This window comes from Bos indicus x Bos taurus, chromosome 15 (assembly GCF_003369695.1).
Source record: "Bos indicus x Bos taurus breed Angus x Brahman F1 hybrid chromosome 15, Bos_hybrid_MaternalHap_v2.0, whole genome shotgun sequence".
Taxonomy (NCBI): domain Eukaryota; kingdom Metazoa; phylum Chordata; class Mammalia; order Artiodactyla; family Bovidae; genus Bos; species Bos indicus x Bos taurus.
In genome coordinates, this window is record NC_040090.1 from 45,906,247 (window position 1) to 45,927,872 (window position 21,626).

A 21,626-nucleotide genomic window follows, 5' to 3' on the forward strand; every position below is an offset into this window, starting at 1 on the left:
AACCACCGAGATGAAATCAGATACTACGCTTTGGAGAAATCTTCAGCAACTGGGTATAGTAATTTTAAAAGCAAATCAAAACACATACACTTATACATACACATTCACACAAAACAGTTTTGCTCACAATCTCAATTATCAACTTTTTAACATAATTAGAATAGCAAAGTTTTATTTGTTGTTTAAATAGACAGGCGGAAAAAACAGTTTCCCGCCCTGAAGGAAAACCCCTAAAGAACACACTTGTGTCTTGTCAACCAAGGCATGATACCTAGAACACCAAATGAAAGGTTCAAAGTTTCCATCTGAGTACATACTTAAGTCAATTTAGAGCACATTCTTGTTTTTAAGTAACTATACAATATCTCAGAAAATATTATAAAGAAAAATATTAAGACTATGTATACTTACCTCCCAACTTAGGAAATAAAACATTAGCAGTATGATTGTAGACTCTTATACGTACCTCCATAGTCACATTCCATGCCCCTCCCACCCAAAAAGGAATCAATACCTAAATCTGGTGTTTGCCATTTTTATATAACAGTGATACTTGTTAACCTAACCTCAGTCTTCTGAAGCTACGTGTTCAACAGAGGGTTCCAATACAAGGCTCCAGCCCCACACTAGCTTTTATCAGTGCCACCATCAGATTCATACTGGTAACAATCACAGAACAGAAATCCATTTACTAAATGAGTATGGATCACTCTTTTCAGTTTCCTCTAGTAAGTGTTGGCATCTTTGTTCCAATTTAATATTCCTAGGTCTATAGAAATACCACTATATTTGAGGAGTCAGGAAAACCAACTTAAATCCCAGCTTCACTGTTTCCTGCTACATAGAACCTTAAGCAAATCACTTCTTCCTAAGCCTCCATTTCCTTTATTTTCCTCCATGGAAATAATGATGACTGTAACAATGTCATATCGCCTTGCAATCATAAAGGGTTGATGCTACTATAAAAGGATATCATGTATTGGGTTGACCAAAAAGTTTGTTCAGGTTTTTCCTACCCAACGAACTTTCTGGACAAGCCAATACATAAAAGTTCTCCAAAAACTAAAAAGTTATGCAAATGTAAAACATCACAAAAGATAAAATGCTAGTTATGATAAAAAAAAATTAAGGAAGAATTATTTTAAAAAATTAAAGTGTAGCCAATTATTTTAGTAATTCACAAGATAGTTCAATTTTTAAGTACTTTTTAAGTAGGAAAAATATTAGACTAACACCTGACTCAGTCTGTTTATAACACAATAACTTCTACAACTAAATAATCTGTTCTAAATTTCACAGTGAATAAAGTTTCTCATTTCTTTAGAAACATGATATAAAAACTAGAAACTGTAAAACCCTCAAAAAGGAATTATACATAAATCATGTTTTAAAAGTAATAAACCCTATTATACTCAACTGTTTTTTTTCCTTCTTCTTCTTCTCTTTGTAAGAAGTAATTCAGAAAACCCCAATGGATGACAGCTTTAATTCTTGACTGTTATGGGAATAAGCCCCCACTCCCACCCTCAAGCCACCAAGACAAGAACACCGCTTTGTCTTTCAGTTTAGGAAGAGACATTATCGAGGTGTGAAAAATATCATGGCCAATCCAAAGCAATGAGACATTTATATGTTATACAGGAAGGAGGAGGAAAACAATTTTTTAGAAACCTTAGGGTGGAAAAGGTCAAACAGAATATAACAATCTAACTTTTTAAAACTTCAAATTCATGTATTTTAGAATCTGAAAGGATCTCAGATATAATTTGTTTCAGTCACTTCGTTTTATAGATGAAAAAAATCAACATGAAGAAAGTGTAGATCCTTCTAAAGAATAGGGAAAATGTAGTACTGAGGCTTTTTGCCCCTAAAGAAAATATAAGTGTTCTTTGAAGGGATTTAAAAAAAAAAAACACTCTTGTCACTAAACACAAATTGAAGACAGCAAGTTTAGTAAGAAAGCAAGAAACAAGGAAGGGAGAAAGGTGTATTCCAGAAAGACAGAGACACAACTCCAAAAGCTCAAAAATAACTAGTATTAACCTGGCCTCAGGATCTCTACCCATCGTAAGATATTAATTACAAAGGGAACAGCAGTAATTTTTCAACAATTAACTAAGGAATCAGATTTCACATCAACGGTTATGGGGTAATGTTGCCTCCTAAATATGACGGACTGAAGAAACACCTTTCTTTTACGGTATTTATGCCAAAACTACGCAACTTGATTCTAATGATAAGAAAACAATAGACAACCTATAAGTGAGTGAAAGTGAAATCACTCAGTCGTCTCCGACTCTCTGCGACTGCATGACTACATGGACTGTAGCCTACAAGGCCCCTCTGTCCATGGGATTTCCCAGGCAAGAATACTGGAGTAGGTTGCCATTTCCTTCTCCAGGGGATCTTTCCCACCCAGGGAAAGAACTCGGGTCTCCCGCATTGCAGGCAGACTCTTTACCGTCTGAGACACCAATTGTGGGATATTTTACAAGTAAATGTTAAGACTAAAAAGACATGAAAAATGCAACACATGCAATCCTGGACTGGATCCGGGGTGGGGTGGGGGTGGGGATTCTTTCTTGCATTTATAAAGGACATTGGAACTTCTGGTGAAGTTTCAATAATGTAAGTTAGATAATACTATTATATCCTGATTTTGATAACTATACTAACATTACATAAAAGACTCTCTCTTTTTTGTTCTTTAGGTAACAAACATTAATGGGGCATTACTTCCACGATTTACACTCAACAGCTTCAGGGGGAAAATGCACAGGATACTACGGAAGCACATGGGAGGAGTACCTCTCCAATCTGGATGTTCCCTCAGGAACGGCTGGGATGAACCCTGAGTCACACCTAGAAAGGTGAGTAAGAATTAGGTTAAAAAGGCCCACTTGGTAAAGGATACAGCAAAAGTTATGAATGTATACTTCACACAGATTGCAACTAAGTGCGATCAGACATGTGAGAGCAGGAATTTCAAATAGGTGCTGGGCAGGTGTCGGGGGATGCCAAGTCGGGGGAGAGCAGGAACCAGAAGAGCATGTGTAGCAGTAATGGGAAACTGCTGACAGACAGACAGACAGAAGAGAGCAAAAAGGGAGGCAGACAGATACTATAAACAACACTTCACTCCCTATTCAATCTCAGGTCTCCTAAGTTCAACTAAATAGAAAATGCTTCATGAACCTACTCAAAGAAAAACTTAAAGACTTCATTATTAAGGTAACTCATTAAATAAAATGTTATATTTGGGCTATGTGATAGGGCATAGAGGAGAGTGAAAAAGTTGGCTTAAAGCTCAACATTCAGAAAACTAAGCTCACGGCATCCAGTCCCATCACTTCACGGCAAATAGATGGGGAAACAGTGGAAACAGAAGACAGACTTTATTTTCTTGGGCTCCAAAATCACTGCAGATGGTGATTGCAGCCATGAAATTAAAAGATGCTTACTCCTTGGAAGGAAAGTTATGACCAACCTAGAAAGCATATTAAAGAGCAGAGACAGTACTTTGTCAATAAAGGTCAGTCTAGTCAAGGCTATGGTTTTTCCAGTAGTCATGTATAGATGTGAGAGTTGGACTATAAAGAAAGCTGAGTGCCAAAGAATTGATGCTTTTGAACTGTGGTGTTAGAGAAGACTCTTGAGAGTCCCTTGGACTGCAAGGAGATCCAACCAGTCCATGTTAAAGGAGATAAGTCCTGGGTGTTCATTGGAAAGACTGATGCTGAAGCTGAAACTCCAATACTTTGGCTACCTCATGCGAAGAGCTGACTCACTTGAAAAGACCCTGATGCTGGGAAAGATTGAGGGCAGGAGGAGAAGGGGATGACATGAGACAGAGATGTTTGGATGGTATCACCGACTCAGTGGACACGAGTTTAGGCAATCTTCAGGAGTTGGTAATGGACAGGGAGGCCAGGCGTGCTGCGGTTCATGGGGTCGCAAAGAGTTGGACACAACTGAGCGATTGAACTGAACTGAATAGGGCATAGTTCCCCTGTTGTTGTTATCTAGTCACTAAGTCATATCCAACTCGTTTGTGACCCCATGGACTACAGCCTGCCAGGCTCCTCTGTCCATGGAATTTCCCAGGCAAGAATACTGGAGTGGATTGCCATTTCCTTCTCCTGGGGATCTTCCCCACCCAGGAATCAAACCCACATTTCCTGCACTGGCAGGCAGATTCTTTACTGCTGAGTAACCAGGGAAGCCCCCTTAGGTTTTCTGTAACCAAGAAAATATGGCTTCAAGTCCCATCTCAGTCATTATTGTGGGATCTTGAGCAATTTAATTAACTTCTGAGCCTCAGTTTCCATATCTGCAAAAAAGAAACAATAAATTGTAAATATTAAAACAATGCTTATAAAGCTTTTAAGCATGGTATCTAACAGAGAAAATGTTCAATATATATTAGTCATTATGATTCAAAACACTTGTTACAGGTCCTCGCTCCTTACTAAAAAACAAAAACTTGAAACTCTTAGTATTATAATTCAGATACCCTAAGTAAGATAGTAAAAATGAAGGTCAACCACCTGATCATAAAAAACAAAAAATAGTCTACCTGTATTTATAGGTTCTATACAATATATATAATATACAGGTTCTATACAAACTTCATAAACACAAAATCACAGCTTTTCATCTTATAATTCTATTGAAGCTTAATAATAGAAACAAAGGTTAGAAAAAAATCAGAAGACACCTATCTCATCATCCAAATACAACTACTTATTTGGGGACATTTTTAAGTTTGGTGACGTTTTCAATGTTTAACACAACTTGCATAAATATTTTATAACTCCAACTTTAATTCACAACAAAACATTACAAATAAGAGGTTTAAATCTGTCACTCATAATCTATGTTAGCATCATTTTAAATAAATAGCTATTGATACACATAAAAGTTATTGAAGTAATTAATGAGCAGGATCCATTTTAATGGAGTAAAAAAGTATAGAATATTACAAGCGGTTTCATTTTAAAAAAAAAAAAGGAATGTGGGGTATTTTGTGACAGGCCAGTAAGACAGCTGGAACAAAGCTGTTGGAGCAACAGCTGTGTACCACGTACTGTTCATCTAAAACCACAAACTAAAGTAACCCATGTCAGACAACTTTATTTGACTAATCAGCTCAGCCAATGGCTTCTTCCTGAAACTATCTGCTATAAGGAAATTAACTAAATACATAATTTGAAATATGAGGAAGGAAAAAAAATAAACAAAACAGCAGTCTGTGTCTTTAAAATGTAAAACTAAAAGTTGAGAACCACACTCTAACATTATAACAGAAGACAACCTTTTCCATACTATTTTATCAACTGCTAAAATTATGATCATAGAACCTTCATAATGGTAAGGAAGTAATCCCAAGACCCAACATTTGATGACGTGTAAATTATTAACACGCAAGCTCACCAGTTTCTACTCCATTCTTAACTTTCAACTGAATGGAAAGTGCTTTTACCATAAAACACTGCAACGGTTATAAGAATTTTTAACTTTAAGTAATATAACAATTAAAAAGAAGCTAATTTAAACCAAGTTGTTGGCATGGACCACGGCAATATCTGAAAATAATTCATGCAGTACTCGAGTTACTATTATTATCCAAGTCATTAAATTATCACAGACCTATACGTTTGTTTTAAATTTTATCTTCATTTTTTTATTCCAACAACAATGAACCCTTCTCTAAACTAAATTCACTCCTTTCTCAGTTTAAGATACACACCTGTGCACGCCTGTGCACATGCATATACATGCATAAGGTGAATTTCCCTACCTTATTTAATTGACCTAACTTCAGAAGAAGCAAAAGAGATAAAATCACAAATACTTACATATCTTTTCCACAAGATTTTTGAAACTTAAATGTTATATCTATCATAAATCTTCCTTTGCAGTTTGACTAACTCCTTGCTTACTGTTCTTTTCCTTTCAGCTAACAAATTGCTGACTCTTGTAATCTCAACCACATGTATCATTTAACCAAAGCATTAAGAGAAAACTCACTAGGAAACAAGACAAAAGTAATAAATCTTTAAGATCTTACTCTCAAGTTGTTTTACATTTCCTGAGTCAGAATTTCCAGAGAGAAATTAAAATAGGAAATCTTCTCGAGACAAAGATTATTTTCAATGAAACAGAATGCTATGGATCAACTACTAAAATTCTAAAGCTCAAATGTATATATGTCACATGTAGTCTTTTAATTTCAGAGAAACTTTGAAACCCAAAATCGAAAACAAGTTTATTTCTACAGCCTCTTTAGTGACTAGTGGTTACAAAACCATAATAAATACAACTCATCTTTCCTGATACTTCCTTTTCCCAACAACTTATTATATCCTGTTCAAGACCCAATATTAGCAACTAATAAATACTAATAAATATTCTGCTATATGCTTGGGCTTCCCTAGTGGCTCAGACAGTAAAGAATCCGCCTGCAATGAGGGAGAACTGGGTTCGATCCTTGGACTGGAAGATCCCCTGGAGGAGGGCATGGCAACCCAGTCCAGTAGTCTTGCCTGGAGAATCCCCAAGGACAGAGGCGCCTGGCGGGCTACAGTCCATGGGGCTGCAAAGAGTCAGACACGATTGAGCGACTAAGCACACACACATATACTTACTTCTATGTAACAAAGTTACTCCTGGTCTATGACACTCTAAATATGAAGAATAAGATGTACAAATACAACCAAGGGCAGACATTCAGGCAGAAATTCCAAACTCATAAAATTTCTCTACTAAAACACTTATTTTACTTATGAACATTTCAGTGTTTATAGAGTTTAAAAGAATAATGCCAAAATGAATCAGACACAGAACGGTTATCTTATCCAACAGCCAGATAGTGGCTAAAACAAGATCTGAAGAAATATCTTAACTGGCAAGGATTCTTTGTGTCAAACTGTCTGTTCTCAGATAAGCAGTAAGAATTTTTCCAGGTTGAGGACATCTTTTTAAAAAAGAAAAAGTTGGCAGCTGTGGTGTTTAATCTCACAGATTACTAATGACTATGATGAAGACAATCACAAGGAACAAGTTTCTCAGAAACAACCTCTACATTTAAAAATGATCCCTGATTTTTCACTCTCAATGCAGGGGAAATAAAGCAACAGAAACAAAATTAAGCCTGCAAAAAAAACAAAGGTTAAAAGCAAAGAATATAAAAAGAATAAGGAGCAAAACAAATTTACCTAGATTATTTCACAGATAATGTAATCATATCATACAATAAATGTGAATGGGGTGAACTCCACTAAGAGACAAGGACTCTCAGGTTTGATTCTTAAGGATCACATTACATATTATTTACAAACGCTTTTAGAATGCAAAGAGACCAAACCAGTCAATCCTAAAGGAAATCAACCCTGAATATTCATTGGAAGGACTGATGCTGAAGCTGAAGCTCCAATGCTTTGGCCACCTGATGCAGAGTCAACTCAATGGAAAAGACTGAAAGCAAAAGATGCTGGGAAAGACTGAAGGCAAAAGGAGAAGGGGGTGGCAGTGGATTAGATATGCGAAGTCGCTTTGGTCATGTCAGACTCTTTGCGACCCCATGGACTGTAGCCAGCCAGGCTCCTCTCTCCATGGGATTCTCTAGGCAAGAACATTTGAGTGGCCTGCCATTTCCTTTTTTAGGGATCTTCCCAACCCAGGGATTGAACCCATTTTCCTGCACTGCAAGTGGATTCGTTACCACTGAGCCACCATTAGATGGTTAGATAGGATAATCAACTCACTGGACATGAATCTGAGCAAACTCCAGGAGATAGTGAAGGGCAGGGAATCCTGGCATGTTGCAGTCCTTGGGCTCACAAAGAGTCAGACATGACTTAGAAACTGAATAACAACTATAAAATGGCCACCAAAAAAATAGCAAGTATAAATGAAATAAATGCATACAAACAAAAATCCAAAATGGCAACATTAATACTATAGGTTGACATTCAAAGTAAAACTTGGCATAAGACTGATACTATTTACTTATAAGAAAGATGTAATCATTATTAACAGTTTATATACCACATAATGATAACAAAATAAAGCAAAATTAGAAATGCAAGGAAAAAATTAAAACATAGTTTTCATGGGAAATTTAATCAACGTATTTCAGAATTTCACAGAATACTCAAGAAAAAAGGCTACAGAAGATTTGAATAACACAATCAACAAATTCTAGTTGAACAGATTTATGTAAAACCTTGTACCTTATAAGCTACAAATATTCTTCTCTCTTGTTCTTGGAATATTTACAAAAATCAACGGCATGTTTGTCCATTAAAACTTCTTAATGTTCCAAAACAGGGAATTTACAGGTCACATTCTTTGACCATAGCCCAACAAAGCTAGGAATTTAGAAAGAGAGCCACTCAATCCTTCCCTAAATTTAAATCACATCACAACTAAGGGGATATCTAAACTGAAATTAAAATTATCTAAGAATTCATAAAAAGCACAACATTTCATTTCAAACAAATAATGCAAAATCAGTCTTATAATGCCTTTTCAAAAGTCATTAAGGATACTACAGACTTTATGACGATGGTAATATAAGAAACATTCTAGAAAACCTCTTACTAGGAATCCTTTAATACATTTAAAAATATAAATTATAGCAGAGAAGTTACTTAAAGCAGTACTGTAAGAAATAAATAGCAATTATTCTCATTTTTTAAAGAAAGGAGGACTCCCTGGTAGTCCAATGGTTAAAAATCTGACTGCCAATGCAGGAGACACAGGTTTGATCCCTGGTCCAGGAAGATTCCGGAGAAGGCAATGGCACCCCAGTACTCTTGCCTGGAAAATCCATGGACAGAGGAGCCTGGTAGGCTGCAGCCCATGGGGTCACGAAGAGTCGGACTCGACTGAGTGACTTCACTTTCACGTTTCATTTTCATGCACTGAAGAAGGAAATGGCAACCCACTCCAGTGTTCTTGCCTGGAGAATCCCAGGGATGGGGGAGCCTGGTGGGCTGCTGTCTCTGGGGTTGCACAGAGTCAGACACAACTGAAGCGACTTAGCAGCAGCAGCCAGGAAGATTCCACATGCCACGGGGCAATTAAACTCATGTGCCACAACTCCTGAGCCTGCACTCTAGAACCTGTGCACGCCACAACTACTGAAGCCGGTGAGCCTCGAGCCTGTGCTCTGCAGCTAGAGAAGCCACCACAATGAGAAGTCTGTGCTCCACAGCTAGAGAGCAGGCCCCACTTGGCACAACTAGAGAAAGCCTTCATGCAGCAACAAAGACCCAGCACAGCCAATACATTCATAAGAAAGGAGAAAGCATAAAAGAATTTTATGTATGAAATAGTGAGGGAAAATCTATACAAAATACAACATAAAAATAAGCATATTTCAGGTTACATACGCACACGCTGCCCCACCCCCCCGCCCCCAACACACACATACACACACTGAAGCAAGCACTGCAGCTTTTGAGTCTAGGCCGTACTGATTTCTGTACCTACAACAAGGCTTTGCCTTGATATGCATTTTGCAGCTTCACACACACACACACACACACCCCTGACTATCTTTCAAAGCTTCTTCTACTTGCCGCAATGGAGAAAGGTTAAATTTTAAGTATTAATAAACTTGAAAACTATCCTCTTAACCATCCCTAATTCTCCAAAAAAAAGAAACGAAATGAAGTGAAAATGAAAAAAAAAAAAGAAAACTATGACAACCCTAAATAGTGCATTAAAAAGCAGAGACATTACTTTGCCAACAAAGGTACATATAGTCAAAGCTATTGTTTTTCCAGTAGTCATGTATGGATGTGAGAGTTGGACCACAAAGAATGCTGAGCGCTGAAGAACTGATGCTTTTGAATTGTGGTGCTGGAGAAGACTCTTGAGAGTCCCCTGAACAGCAAAGAGATCAAAGCCAATTCTTTACTTCCAACACCAAGAATGACTAAGGTCAACTCATCATAAGAGGATAAATTTAAAAAACACATTCTGCCACTCAAGAAAAAACCCTTCCCTGGCAAGAATTTTTTCTTTAAGCAGTACCAAGCTTTAAAAATATCAGTTATGTGGCCTTAAGACAAAAGAACATCACCACTGATTACTATAAGACTGAAATATCAAGGGTATTATATCTGTTTAAGAGAGTACTTTGATCTGACATCCAGAAATTTCAGTGATACAGAAGGCAAATGTGACAAATTCTTGAATGGAGACAAACTATCTTAGCCTTTTCATTGATTAACTTAAGAATATATGAAACAATGATTTCAAAGAATCAATGCACAAATAGGTATTTCAGAAGATAATTGAGAAAATGACTTCAAAAATGAAGAAGAAAACTTTCCCAGACCTGAGAATGTTTCATTATTTCTCAGGGAAAACTAGTGAACAGAGAAATACTTCCAGTCATATCCTGACAAATGTTTCCATTTCCAATGATAAAAGAAGGCTACAAGCATACAAACAGAAAACAAGTTATTCCTGCAGAATAGAAACTTGAGGCTAGTGAGCTAAAAGCAAAGACATGAAAGATAAGTAAAGCAATATCTCCAACTGTTTCAATACAAAAATCTTAGGACCCAATAATTTTATACTCATTATTTATCATCCAAAAGTAAAATTTTAATATTAAAATTAAATCTTAAAAATTAATGTAAGGTTAATCTTTAAATTTTAAAAGTACTTGAAAGTGTTCTCTAAATAACAATTCAAAATAAAAACCAGCTGTTCGTGAGGATTGCTTGTTAGGACTGAAATTAGTTAGAATGGTAAGAAATGGCAAATAAAAGCAATAGTTCTTAATGAGAAAGGAGAGGGCAGGATGGTTGGATGGCATCACTGACTCAATGAACATAAATCTGAGCAAGCTCCAGAAGATGAAGGAGACAGAAGCCTGGCAGGCTGCAGTCTATGGGTCACAAAGAGTTGGACACAACTGAGCCACTGAACAACAATATTTACTATTACAATTATAATAACAAAATCAAATGCAAAAGACAAAAAACAATCTCTTAAAACAGTGCAGTCACACACACTTTTGGTTACTTTAAAGACCGGAGATCCAACCAGCCCATCCTAAAGGATATCAGTCCTGGGTGTTCATTGGAAGGATTGATGCTAAAGCCGAAACTCCAATACTTTGGCCACCTGATGCGAAGAGCTGACTCATTTGAAAAGACCCTGATGCTGGGAAAGATTGAGGGCAGGAGGAGAAGGGAACGACAGAGGATGAGATGGTTGGATGGTATCACCGACACAATGGACAGGGGTTTGGGTAAACTCCTGGAGTTGGTGATGGACAGGGAGGCCTGGCATGCTGCAGTTCATGGGGTGACAAAGAGTCAGACATGACTAAGCGACTGAACTGAACTGAAATTTATGAAAAGGGTGAGTGAAAACAGCAAACAAAACTGCTAAATTCCTCATTTTCTACAACTAGAAATAAGACAACTATTCTAATTAAATGTTTAAGAACATGAATAAAAAAAAAAAGAACATGAATAATTTTAAGGTAAATCCAAGTAGTAAAACAAAAAAGGAGAGGGAGAGAGAAAGAATCTATTTTTCAAATCCACCACACAACACAAGGGAGGAAAATCTACATAGCAAAAGGCAAGATTAGTGCAAAGTGAGGATATCATGCTAAAATCGTGGCCAAAATCTGTATTGGCTTTAACTATCAACGTTTTCCTCAAAAGGCATCTGCCTATAAAATTAAGCAAAAATTTTCTCCTTAGAGAGAAAGTTGGTTCCCTTTTTGCCTCAATGTGGTTCCTTCAGGCTTATTTTCAATCAGAGCTAAGGTAACTGTGAAGACCAGATCTCACTAGCATAACTGAATAAAACTCTGCTTATTATCTTTACCTAAAGCAATGTCAAAATGTTAACTTGGATCACTTTGGTCAAGGGATCAGCCAGGTTTCTTCCATGTGGCTATTAGTTTCCCCTTGATAATTAACAATACGTTATGGGCAGATACTTTACGACTATGTTAATATCCAGCTACTCTCAAACTTTTACCCACTACTTTTAAATCCATTTATGATTCTTACTTAAATCAGCTGTTTGACTGCCAAATGTTGATTTTCTAATTCCACCATTTCCTCTATGTTTTACTCATCAAATCTAAGGAAGAACTTCCCTTCCTCCTTAATTTATTTATCCCTATGGATTCTTAGATTCTTTATTTATGGGCAATAATCAATTATTATCATTATTTTGATGATGAGACTATCCCAGAGTTGCATGTCACTTCAGTCACTTCTGACTCTTTGTGACCGCATGGGCCACAGCCTGCCAAGCTCCTCTGTCCATGGGATTCTCCAGGCAAGAATACTGGAAGCAAGTGGCCCTGCCCTCCTCCAGGGGATCTTCCCAACCCAGGGATCAAACCCAGGTTTCTTACATCTCCTGCATTGGCAGGCGGGCTCTTTACCACTAGCACCACCTGGGAAGCTTATCCCAGTGTTAGCCAGTGGGCCTTCCAGGCTGGCTCTGTCTCTTTGACATGCCACCACCATTTTGTTTTCTGATGTCGACTGAAAAAGATGCAAACTTGAGAGCTGCAGGTCAAGTTTTATTTAGGGCAAAATGAGAACTGCCGCCCAGAAGGCAGCTCCTCACATAGCTCTGAGAGACTGCTCCAAAGAGGTAGTGGGGGAAGGCCAATATATAAGGTTTGGGTGAAGCAGGAGTTCAATACCATTAAGCATTCATTTTACAAAAGGTTTTCTGCTAGTCACAAGGATCTGATGTCATCAATGAAGAGATTTAGTGCTTTTCTAGATATGAGGAGATACAAGGACTGGGATCATAAAATCAGTTCCTCAAAGTATCCAACTATCTAAAGACTTGTCCCACCAGATTCCCTGGACACAGTGTACTTCATTCCCTCTGAACTCCCTCAGGGGCTGTTGAAGGTCAACAGTGGCAGGAACACAGGGTTCAATCTCCACAGAGGCAGATGGCAAATGCCCTTCTTGTTCAGTCACTGGCAATGCTCTTGGCAAGAGACAATTTGTAGTTGACACTGAGCACCTCTTTACTTTCTGGCAAAGATGCTCCAAGTTCATCTTCTACTTCTCCCTGCCCCAGCCCAGGGATCAGTCATTTCTCCAAGGTTCCTTTAAAGAATGATATTTAGCACCCAAGATCTGGCATTAGGTGTTCTCACTGCTTATAGGGGGTCACTGTTTCCATGCCCTCTCAGCAGACATAGCTGGAAAAAAGATGTATAGATATGTGTATGAGCAGCCACACACACCTATTTCTATATCTTAGTATTTACTTTTTAAACTATGAGTTCTGTTTTAAGATGGGGAACCACTTCCAGGGCCCAAGAGTGGACTCTTGTCTAACACTTGGAAATGAATTGTCCAAGGAGACACACGTGCTGACAAAGCAAGAGACGTTATTGGGAAGGGGCACCTGGGCAGAGCAGTAGGGTAAGGGAACCCAGGAGTGCTCTACCACGCAATCACAGCTTACGGTTCACAGCCGTTTGGGCTTTACAGTGATGGGATTAGCCTCTGGGTTTTCTTTGGCCAGTCACTGACTCAGAGTCCTTCCTGTGGTGCACACATTGCCCAGCCAAGATGGATGCCAGTGAGAAGGATTCTGGGAGGTGGTCGGACACGTGGTATCCCCTTTTGACCTTTCCTGAACTCTTCTGGTTGGCGGTGCCTTGTTAGTTTCCTGTTCCTTACCAGGACCTCCTGTCTGGTCAGGGTGGGCAGTTTCAGTCAGTGTGCTTCCCCTAACAATTTTATGCCAGTGTCCTCAATTCCAACTTTGCATCAAGTGCTTCCTAGCCTTCACCCTTTCCACACTTATAACTCCCTTCTTCGGCTGTGAGGAACTTGGCTCCCATTTTCCACAACACATTTACTTATCTACTTAATCCTAGTATAGAAAATTGTTTCAGAATTGCAAACCCTATGCTGCTGCGAGGAAGATGGGGGGGAAAAAGGCCTGTTAACCAGAGTTCAGTGTTTGTTTAGAGTTCATCTTTATCCTGAGGACATAGTCCAAACGCTGAGTTCAAAAGTTACTTTTTTTTTTCTTTTCCTCCTTCAGTATGGTTATGTTAGTCATTTGAAATAAGGTTCAGTTTATTTGTTTTGTTAGTATTCTACCTTTGATTTTATTGGTGTTTGCTGTTTATATACTGAGTGTGTGAAACCTTAAACATGGTTCCAGGAGTCAGAAAAGGATCCTCAGAAGAGGCCCTCAATCCCTTTCCCCTCATCCCTACCCACACACAGAGCTCACCAGTCATCTCTTTAACCTCTGACTTACCCATTTCTGTGCTTTTTTGCCCCAATCAGTAAATAAGTTTGTTATTTTATTTCCTCTTCTTTCCTACACTAAAAGTAATATATCACAAATACAGTAAATACCTTTGTACTTTGTATTTTTCACTAAACAATTTATCCTGGAACGCATTTCCCATCAGTTCTTTTTATAGCTGCAGAATGCTCTACTGGGTGAATGTACCATATTCCATTCAACCCCTCTCTATCCTGTAGGCTGCTTCTAATTTTTTACATTACAAACAATGCTGTGGCCCCATGCACTTATATTTTAATACTACTGGAAGTACATTTCCAGGGTAAATTTGTTGATTTGGGAGCACTGAGTCAAAAGGTAAACACTTATGCTGTCAAATCAACTACAGAATCCAGTCAAATCAACTGGATGTTGATTATATCTCCTGATATAACGCTCTGAGAACACACCTCTGCTATGCCTGCGCCCAAAACGAATGAAGAAACCATGAAGAAACAAATTCAAACTGAAGGAACTCTATAAATAACTAACTTGTATTCAAAAATGTCCATGTCATAAGACACACAGACTTGGGACATCCTTGGTGGTCCAGTGGTTAAGAATCTGCCTTGCAATGCAAGGGGACACGGGTTCAATCCCTGGTCCAGGAACTAAGACTCCACCTGCCATGGAGCAACTAAGCCTACACACCCCAACTACTGAGCCCTCAAGACAATTAGAGAACCTGAGCTGCAACAAAAGACCCCACATGACGCAACAAAGATCAATACATGCTGCAGCCAACACCAGACGCAGCCAAACAAACATTTTAAAAATGAAGATGAAAGAACTGTTCCAAAGTAAAGACACGGAAACAAAATGTACTGCATAATCTGAGATTTTTCTTTTGCTATAAAGGGCACTATTTGGACAACTGGCAAAATCTAAGTTCTGCACATTACATTAATAATATATCAATATTAGTTTCTGATTTAGGTTATACACCATAAGCAAGTGCCCTTGCATTTAGGAAATACACAAGGAAGTATCTAAAAATAAAGGGGCACTGTCTTCAACTTACACTCAGATGATTCAGGAAAAAACTGTATTTGGGGGGAATAAAACAAATATGGTAAAATGGTAGCATTTGGGAAAACTGGGTAAAGGTTTTTTAAAAAGCAACATCAGCTATCATGCTACATGTATATCCATATATCCAGTACTGAACATTTACAAATTCTGTAAATATATTTTAATTAAACTATTTAATGTTATATAACCAACAAACAATCATATTGCTTTTACAAAATGCTGAAACTAAAACTTACAAATAACTCCAGTAGCACAATTTTAGTCATATTTCTTTGCTTCATTCAGAACTACATATTTTCTGTGTAGTTCTGAAAGAAGCAAAGAAATAAGTAAAGTGTATCTTTGTCTTTTTCATAAAGGCCTGAGAGACATTTTTCTTTGAGAAACAGAAGTAAATCAAAAGCCTACCAAGGACATTACTTGACGTTTCAATCTCAACCCCAGACTGGGTGGCTCTAGCCAAATTAATTCAAGATCAAGGTCATTCAGGAAGATTCAGTGACAATTAACTCTATGTTGTTTACAAGTAGAGTCAAAGTCTTTTACTCATTATCACTTTTCAACAAGAAACAAATACCCTAAGAGACTTCTAAGTTCATGTAGCATCACAAAATCTGTTTCTCTTTTATGAGATCAATTTAATTTGAAAAAGAAATCTTAAAAAAAAATTTAAATAATACAGCTTCAAGAAAGTCTCTTTCTGTTCTCCTTCCTCACATTACCAATTTATTTTCCTCACTTAATTAAACAGGCTACTTTCATTTTAAAGCTTAGGAAAGACCCTTAACATTTCAGTGATAAAAATGAATTAAAAATCCCATTCCAGTAGGCAGATGCCTGTCATCATTTTGCCTTCGAATGGTACTATACCAAGGGAAAGCAGAACTCTTAACCCATTCAACAGAAGTATCCCCACTAAACTCCTTCGACTTCCCATTCCAAGACAAGACACAGGCTTGCACACATCTGCACATGCACGCGTACACACACACACACACAGGTTAGAAATGAATAAGAAGAATGAGTTTTATGACTCTCTGGGTCAGAATTTCTCTCTAACAAAAGCGGTCATTCTCTAAAAGAAGGTGTTCTTTCTTGAGTGCCTAGCATGTGTATCTAGGAACTGCCAACAGAACCATTTCATCCTAACAAAATGAGGAAATCTCTAGTATGTAAAACACCACTAGGGAGGGGTACCTTATTTTTCAATGCTAAGAATTCATTTGTAAACTACTCTGAAAATGCAGAATAGTAATTTTCACACTAAAAGACAAGTCCACAGTTCAATTCAGTCGCCTCTGCAAACCCATGGACTGCAGCACGCCAGGCTTCTCTGTCCATCACCAACTCCCAGAGCTTACTCACACTCATGTCCATCAAGTCTGCAATGCCATACACAGTATAATTTCAAATTCTTAGATAAAAGTTACTTTAAGTGATTTCTAATTGCAGGGCACATGTTCAAGATGTAGCAACAGAATAGTAATTCAGGAATCTAAACTTACCAAAATCAATTAACTTTAACACAAATGCATGTACCTTGAAATCTCTTCTAAGATCTTTGTCCCAGGAAAAAGCAATGGAAGGGGATTGCACAAAAGATAAATTACGTAAAAAGCAACATCTGAGTCAAGTCCAGGCTAACAGGTTGTAAGACTGACTAAAACTTGATACCTGAGAAGTCAGCTACCCCCGCTACACAGCTCAAAATCTGACAAACTGTGAATAACAAGTAAGGATGCTAAATGAAGAACAGAGGCTGGGAAATTCCTCTTTTCGTGTAAAACATGTATGGTCTTTTCTCAGAGTTGCCAGAAACCACAATGGTTACTCCATTATTTCTGAAAATCAACTCCCAACTCATCAAGTTTTCCCAACTCAAAATGGGATCAGCATTCATTACCTAAATATCAATCACACAGGAGTGAGGAGGCGATTTGTTCACCCAAGCCCAATATTTTAAGGAGAAGAAAATAAAGCCCCAAAGAGATTACAGAAGACTCTAAGAATCTCCAGAGTCACCTGAGGAGGGAGACCTAGAACCCAGAGATCTTCTCCATTTCACTCTGTACAGTTAGAAAATGTTAAAATCATTTCTAACTATAGAGTCCACTCATCATCAAGAGCTTCTATTTTCCAACAGAACTTTCAGAAAACTACGAACAGAAACAAGGAGTTCATGTACACACATTTATTCTTAATAATATTTTATATTATTAGTCATGGATGTTTCATGATGTGTTACATTCATTTTTAAAGAGGAAAACCACCTCAATCAAGTAATTGTTGCCTTAATTTCCTAATTTTTGTAGCTCTTTATATGCATAGAAAGAAAGTGAAGTCACTCAGTCATGTCCAACTCTCTGTGACCCCACAGACTGTAGCCTACCAGGCTCCTCCATCCAAGAGATTTTCCAGGCAAGAGTACTGGAGTGGACTGCCATTTCCTTCTCCAGGGGATCTTCCCAACCCAGGGATCAAACCCAGGTCTCCTGCACTGCAGACAGACACTTTACCATCTGAGCCACCAGGGAAGCCCTCTTTATAAGGCAACAATTTAAAGAAAGTTGGGATTTAAGTGCTCCACTCCCAAATTTTTTCATTATATTTTTTCTATTCAAGATTATATAATAGAAAAATACATACTGAACACTAAAAAACAGTGCTGTATCTCAAAAGCCTTATAAAATAAATAAAACTGATTTGTGTCATCCTGATCACCTACAAAGAGGACTGACTTCCGCCCGTTAAGATTATTATCTTTCTGCAGACTCCTCTCCTTCCATTACTACTGCAAGACCATCATAACAATGAATTTTAATTTCCCAGGAGCTGGACAATAAATAGCAGTTCTATTAAGTATAGATGATAGTCACCTTGGCTCCATAAGCTAAGATTAACACAGTAATAATGATAATGTTTGTAGCCTTACTATGCACCAGACATTGTTCCAGGCCCTGGACAGATGTTAATTTTCAGAACTGTAAGTGTACTTTGTATTTCCCCAACTTACAGTCGGAAAAAACTAAGGTACCCAGAGGTTAAGTAATTTGCCTAAGATCACACAGGCAGCAAGTGGTAGAGCTGAGACTCCATCCAGGTCTGGCTTCTTCTACCTCTCCAGAAAGCCTTTTCAAAGTCAGAGCTCATGTTCCTCCCTTCCACTGGTCCCAAGTAAGGGGCCAATCCCCCTCCCCTCCTTGCCTACCTCCTCTCTCCAAACTAGCATATGACTGCCCCCCATCTCTTGCCCTCTCTTTCCACCATCACGCCTACACAGTCCTTTTATCAATCCTTCCCAAACTGACTTTTCCTCAATTCAGAACTCCCTTTGCATTTAAATGTGTTAACAGAAGTGTACACATAAGCTTCTAAGAGCCATCATTAACGGAGCACATAGTATACGCTAGATACAAAGCTAAGGATGGTCCCTTAATTCAAAGGATTATGAAGAATGTGTGATTAGACCTGTTTTACTGAAAAGAAAATTGAGGTTCAGAGAAGCTAAATAATATATTGGCAATGTCCTCCCAGTAAATAAACAACAGAGCAAGATTTAGCACTCAACTCTGCATGACTCAAAGCTCACACCTGTTTTACTTCTTTTAAACCATCTAGAGTAACTAGGTACATCACTATTCATAAAGGAAGTGCTTCTTTAACAAATGAATTTAGAAAATTAAGCAAACAGAAATTACTGTCATTTTAATAGTTTCTAATACTATTTCCCAAAACAAAAAGTTCCAATATCTTAATAATTAACGTACAGATTCAAATAGAGATGGATTCGCCGACCCCCATCCAAAAAGCTAAAGACATATTGTGGTTTAAATTTTTTAGGTAACTCTATTTATTAATGCAGGAACCCAGGATTATTCTCTCTCCTAGCCAACCTTCCACCTCCCCCTAGGCACAGTTCCCCAAAAAAGTTAACTATAAATTGTTTTGCTTTGCCAGTTACTTAAAGTCTCTCCCGACCCCATGAGAAATAACATGACAGCATCTCCGATTCTGCAGCCTCCTATACTAAAGCCAATCTCACCTCTTACTCAGTGTGAATTTTTTTTAATCCACTAACGAGTATACTGTAAATGCTCATTACATAAACATCTCTTCCTGGATACAAAGGTTTCAGCAGCAGTTTTTAATATCTTGAAATGGTATAACAGCAATTATTGCTCATTTAGTCAACTGGACAGGTAACAATCACATTTATGTCACAGAACTCTGTATTTTAATGTCACTATATACATTAAGTGAAATGAAATACGCTATTCAAGTATGCCAACTGAAAGCAAATGGCTCAAACAGGTATATTTCACCAAGCATTTTAACAACACTCTTGATATGTATCTTTGTTACCTGTTACAACGCTGTACCTTCATTCTCTCCCAACATACGCCACACCTTTTAGGTTGACAAAAGCAGAGAGAAATCGGAGCTTCTCTCTTTAGTAGTCCCAAAAAAGATCACTCAAACCTCCTACCACAAGCAAATCCTAAGAACCAAGAATTTGACCTCCCTTTCCTTTACAACCCGACTTTCCGCCTCCAGCAACCAGAGAGGACTGGGGGTGGGGGAGACAGTGGCTGGAACTGACACAGAACGCACGACTCGGTCGGTCATCTCCTAGCCTGGCCCACCCTAAACTTCACCTTGGCACGGCGAGAGGCAGGAAGGCACCAGGAATTCCCAGGAAATGGTCTCACCCCTATCGGAGAACATTCTTAACTTCCTCGAGGCCACCATTTCCCTGGGGTATTATCACACACTCCCCCCCGGACATATTACCTAAGAGATTACTTAAAAGAAAAGCGCAAACACACACAAAGAGAAACACACCGCTTGAAGCGGGCAGCTCGGGCTCGGCGTGCGCGGAGAAGCTCGGAGACCACGCGGAGCCAAGTTGCCACCGCGATCGCACCCACGGTGCAGGAGGCGGCCCGGGCGGCTAGAAACCCAGCGCGCGGGGCTCCAGCCCCACGCCCTACGCCCCGCGCCCCGGCCTCACGGCAGGAAGCTCGGCGCGGCGGCGCTGCCTCTCCCTAAGAGCTCGGGCCGCGGCCGGAGCGATAAGGTGGATCTGCGCTTCCCACCCTGCCAACTCCGCCCTCCCGGACACATTCCTGAGAAGCCCGACTCCCGGGACGCCGAGCTGGGCGCCCGGCAAGCAAGAGCTGGACGCCCGGACCGCAGAAGAGGAGGGCAGAGCCGACCCGCGCCCCGCAACCCCGGCCTGCGCGGCGCCTCCGGGGCGGGTCCCTGCGGCCGCCCCGCCACAGGTAGCGGGAGCCCCCGCCCGCCGCCGCCGCCCCGGCGCCCTGGGCAGGCCCGCTCCAGGTACCTGGATGAACTGGATGGTGAGCGCCGATTTGCCCACGCCGCCTCCGCCGACCACCACCAGCCGGTACTTCTCCTGGCCGGAGCCGTCCCGCCAGCCGGCCGCGGCCATGGGGACGCCGCCGAGCCCAGCCCGGCCACGCCGAGCCGCCGCCCGCCTTAGGCCCGGCTCCGGGGACGTGTGCGGCCGGCGGGCTGCGGGCGAGCGGCCGGGCGGGGGTCCCGGGCGCCAGGAGCTGCTGGAGGGCCGGTCAGGACGGCACCGCGGCGCCTGGGCTGGTCGGGTCCCGCCCGAAGCGCGGAGAAGCTAGGGGACCGCAACGGCGAGGGGCTGCGGCGGCCGGGGGGCGCGCTCCTCCACACGACCTCGCAGCGCCTGCCGAACGCAGCCTCCAGCGCCGCTACAAATGGCCGTCTGGGGGCCGGGCCGCTGGGCCGAGATGCTGCATATGCATGAGGGGGTGGGGCGGGGCGGGGCAGCGCTGGCCCGGACTGAGATTCGGGAGCTGAGCTTGTAGGGCTCAGACCCCCTCTGTGTGCCCCTCCAGTTCCTGGACTGAGCGGGGTGTGTACGCGTGTGCCTGTGCGAGTGAGGAGTGTGTGTGCGAAAGTGTGGGAGCTGAAAGAAGACAGACAGTGTGTGAGCATAACTGTATATGTCAGGAATTGTCAGGGATTGTGTGGATGAAAAATACAGTATGTGAAGGCGTGTGTGAAAAATAGAGCCGTTGTCATCTTAACTCAGTTTGTAGGAGGATAAATATCCTGTTTTAAGAGTACAGATGGTGACCATGACTGTATGGAAAACAGTACATGACCGTGATTGAAGATGAGAGCTGTCACAATAATTGTGTGTGTGATATGCTTGCGGTGTGAGGAATGTCACAGAGACTGAATCACAGTGATTGAGGGCGCATAGACAAGAC

The 21,626-nt window shown here is 40.1% G+C and overlaps 1 protein-coding gene across 1 annotated transcript in view; it reads right to left on the reverse strand.

Moving 5' to 3' along the window:
- The window catches only part of RRAS2 (RAS related 2), a 77,913-nt gene extending 56,788 nt beyond the window's left edge, over positions 1-21,125 (reverse strand). The window contains exon 1 of the mRNA XM_027563343.1: positions 20,705-21,125. Coding sequence (XP_027419144.1) covers positions 20,705-20,812 — 108 coding nt within the window. The 5' untranslated portion in view covers positions 20,813-21,125. The remainder of the gene's footprint in view (positions 1-20,704) is intronic.
- Positions 21,126-21,626: the final 501 nt, after the last annotated feature.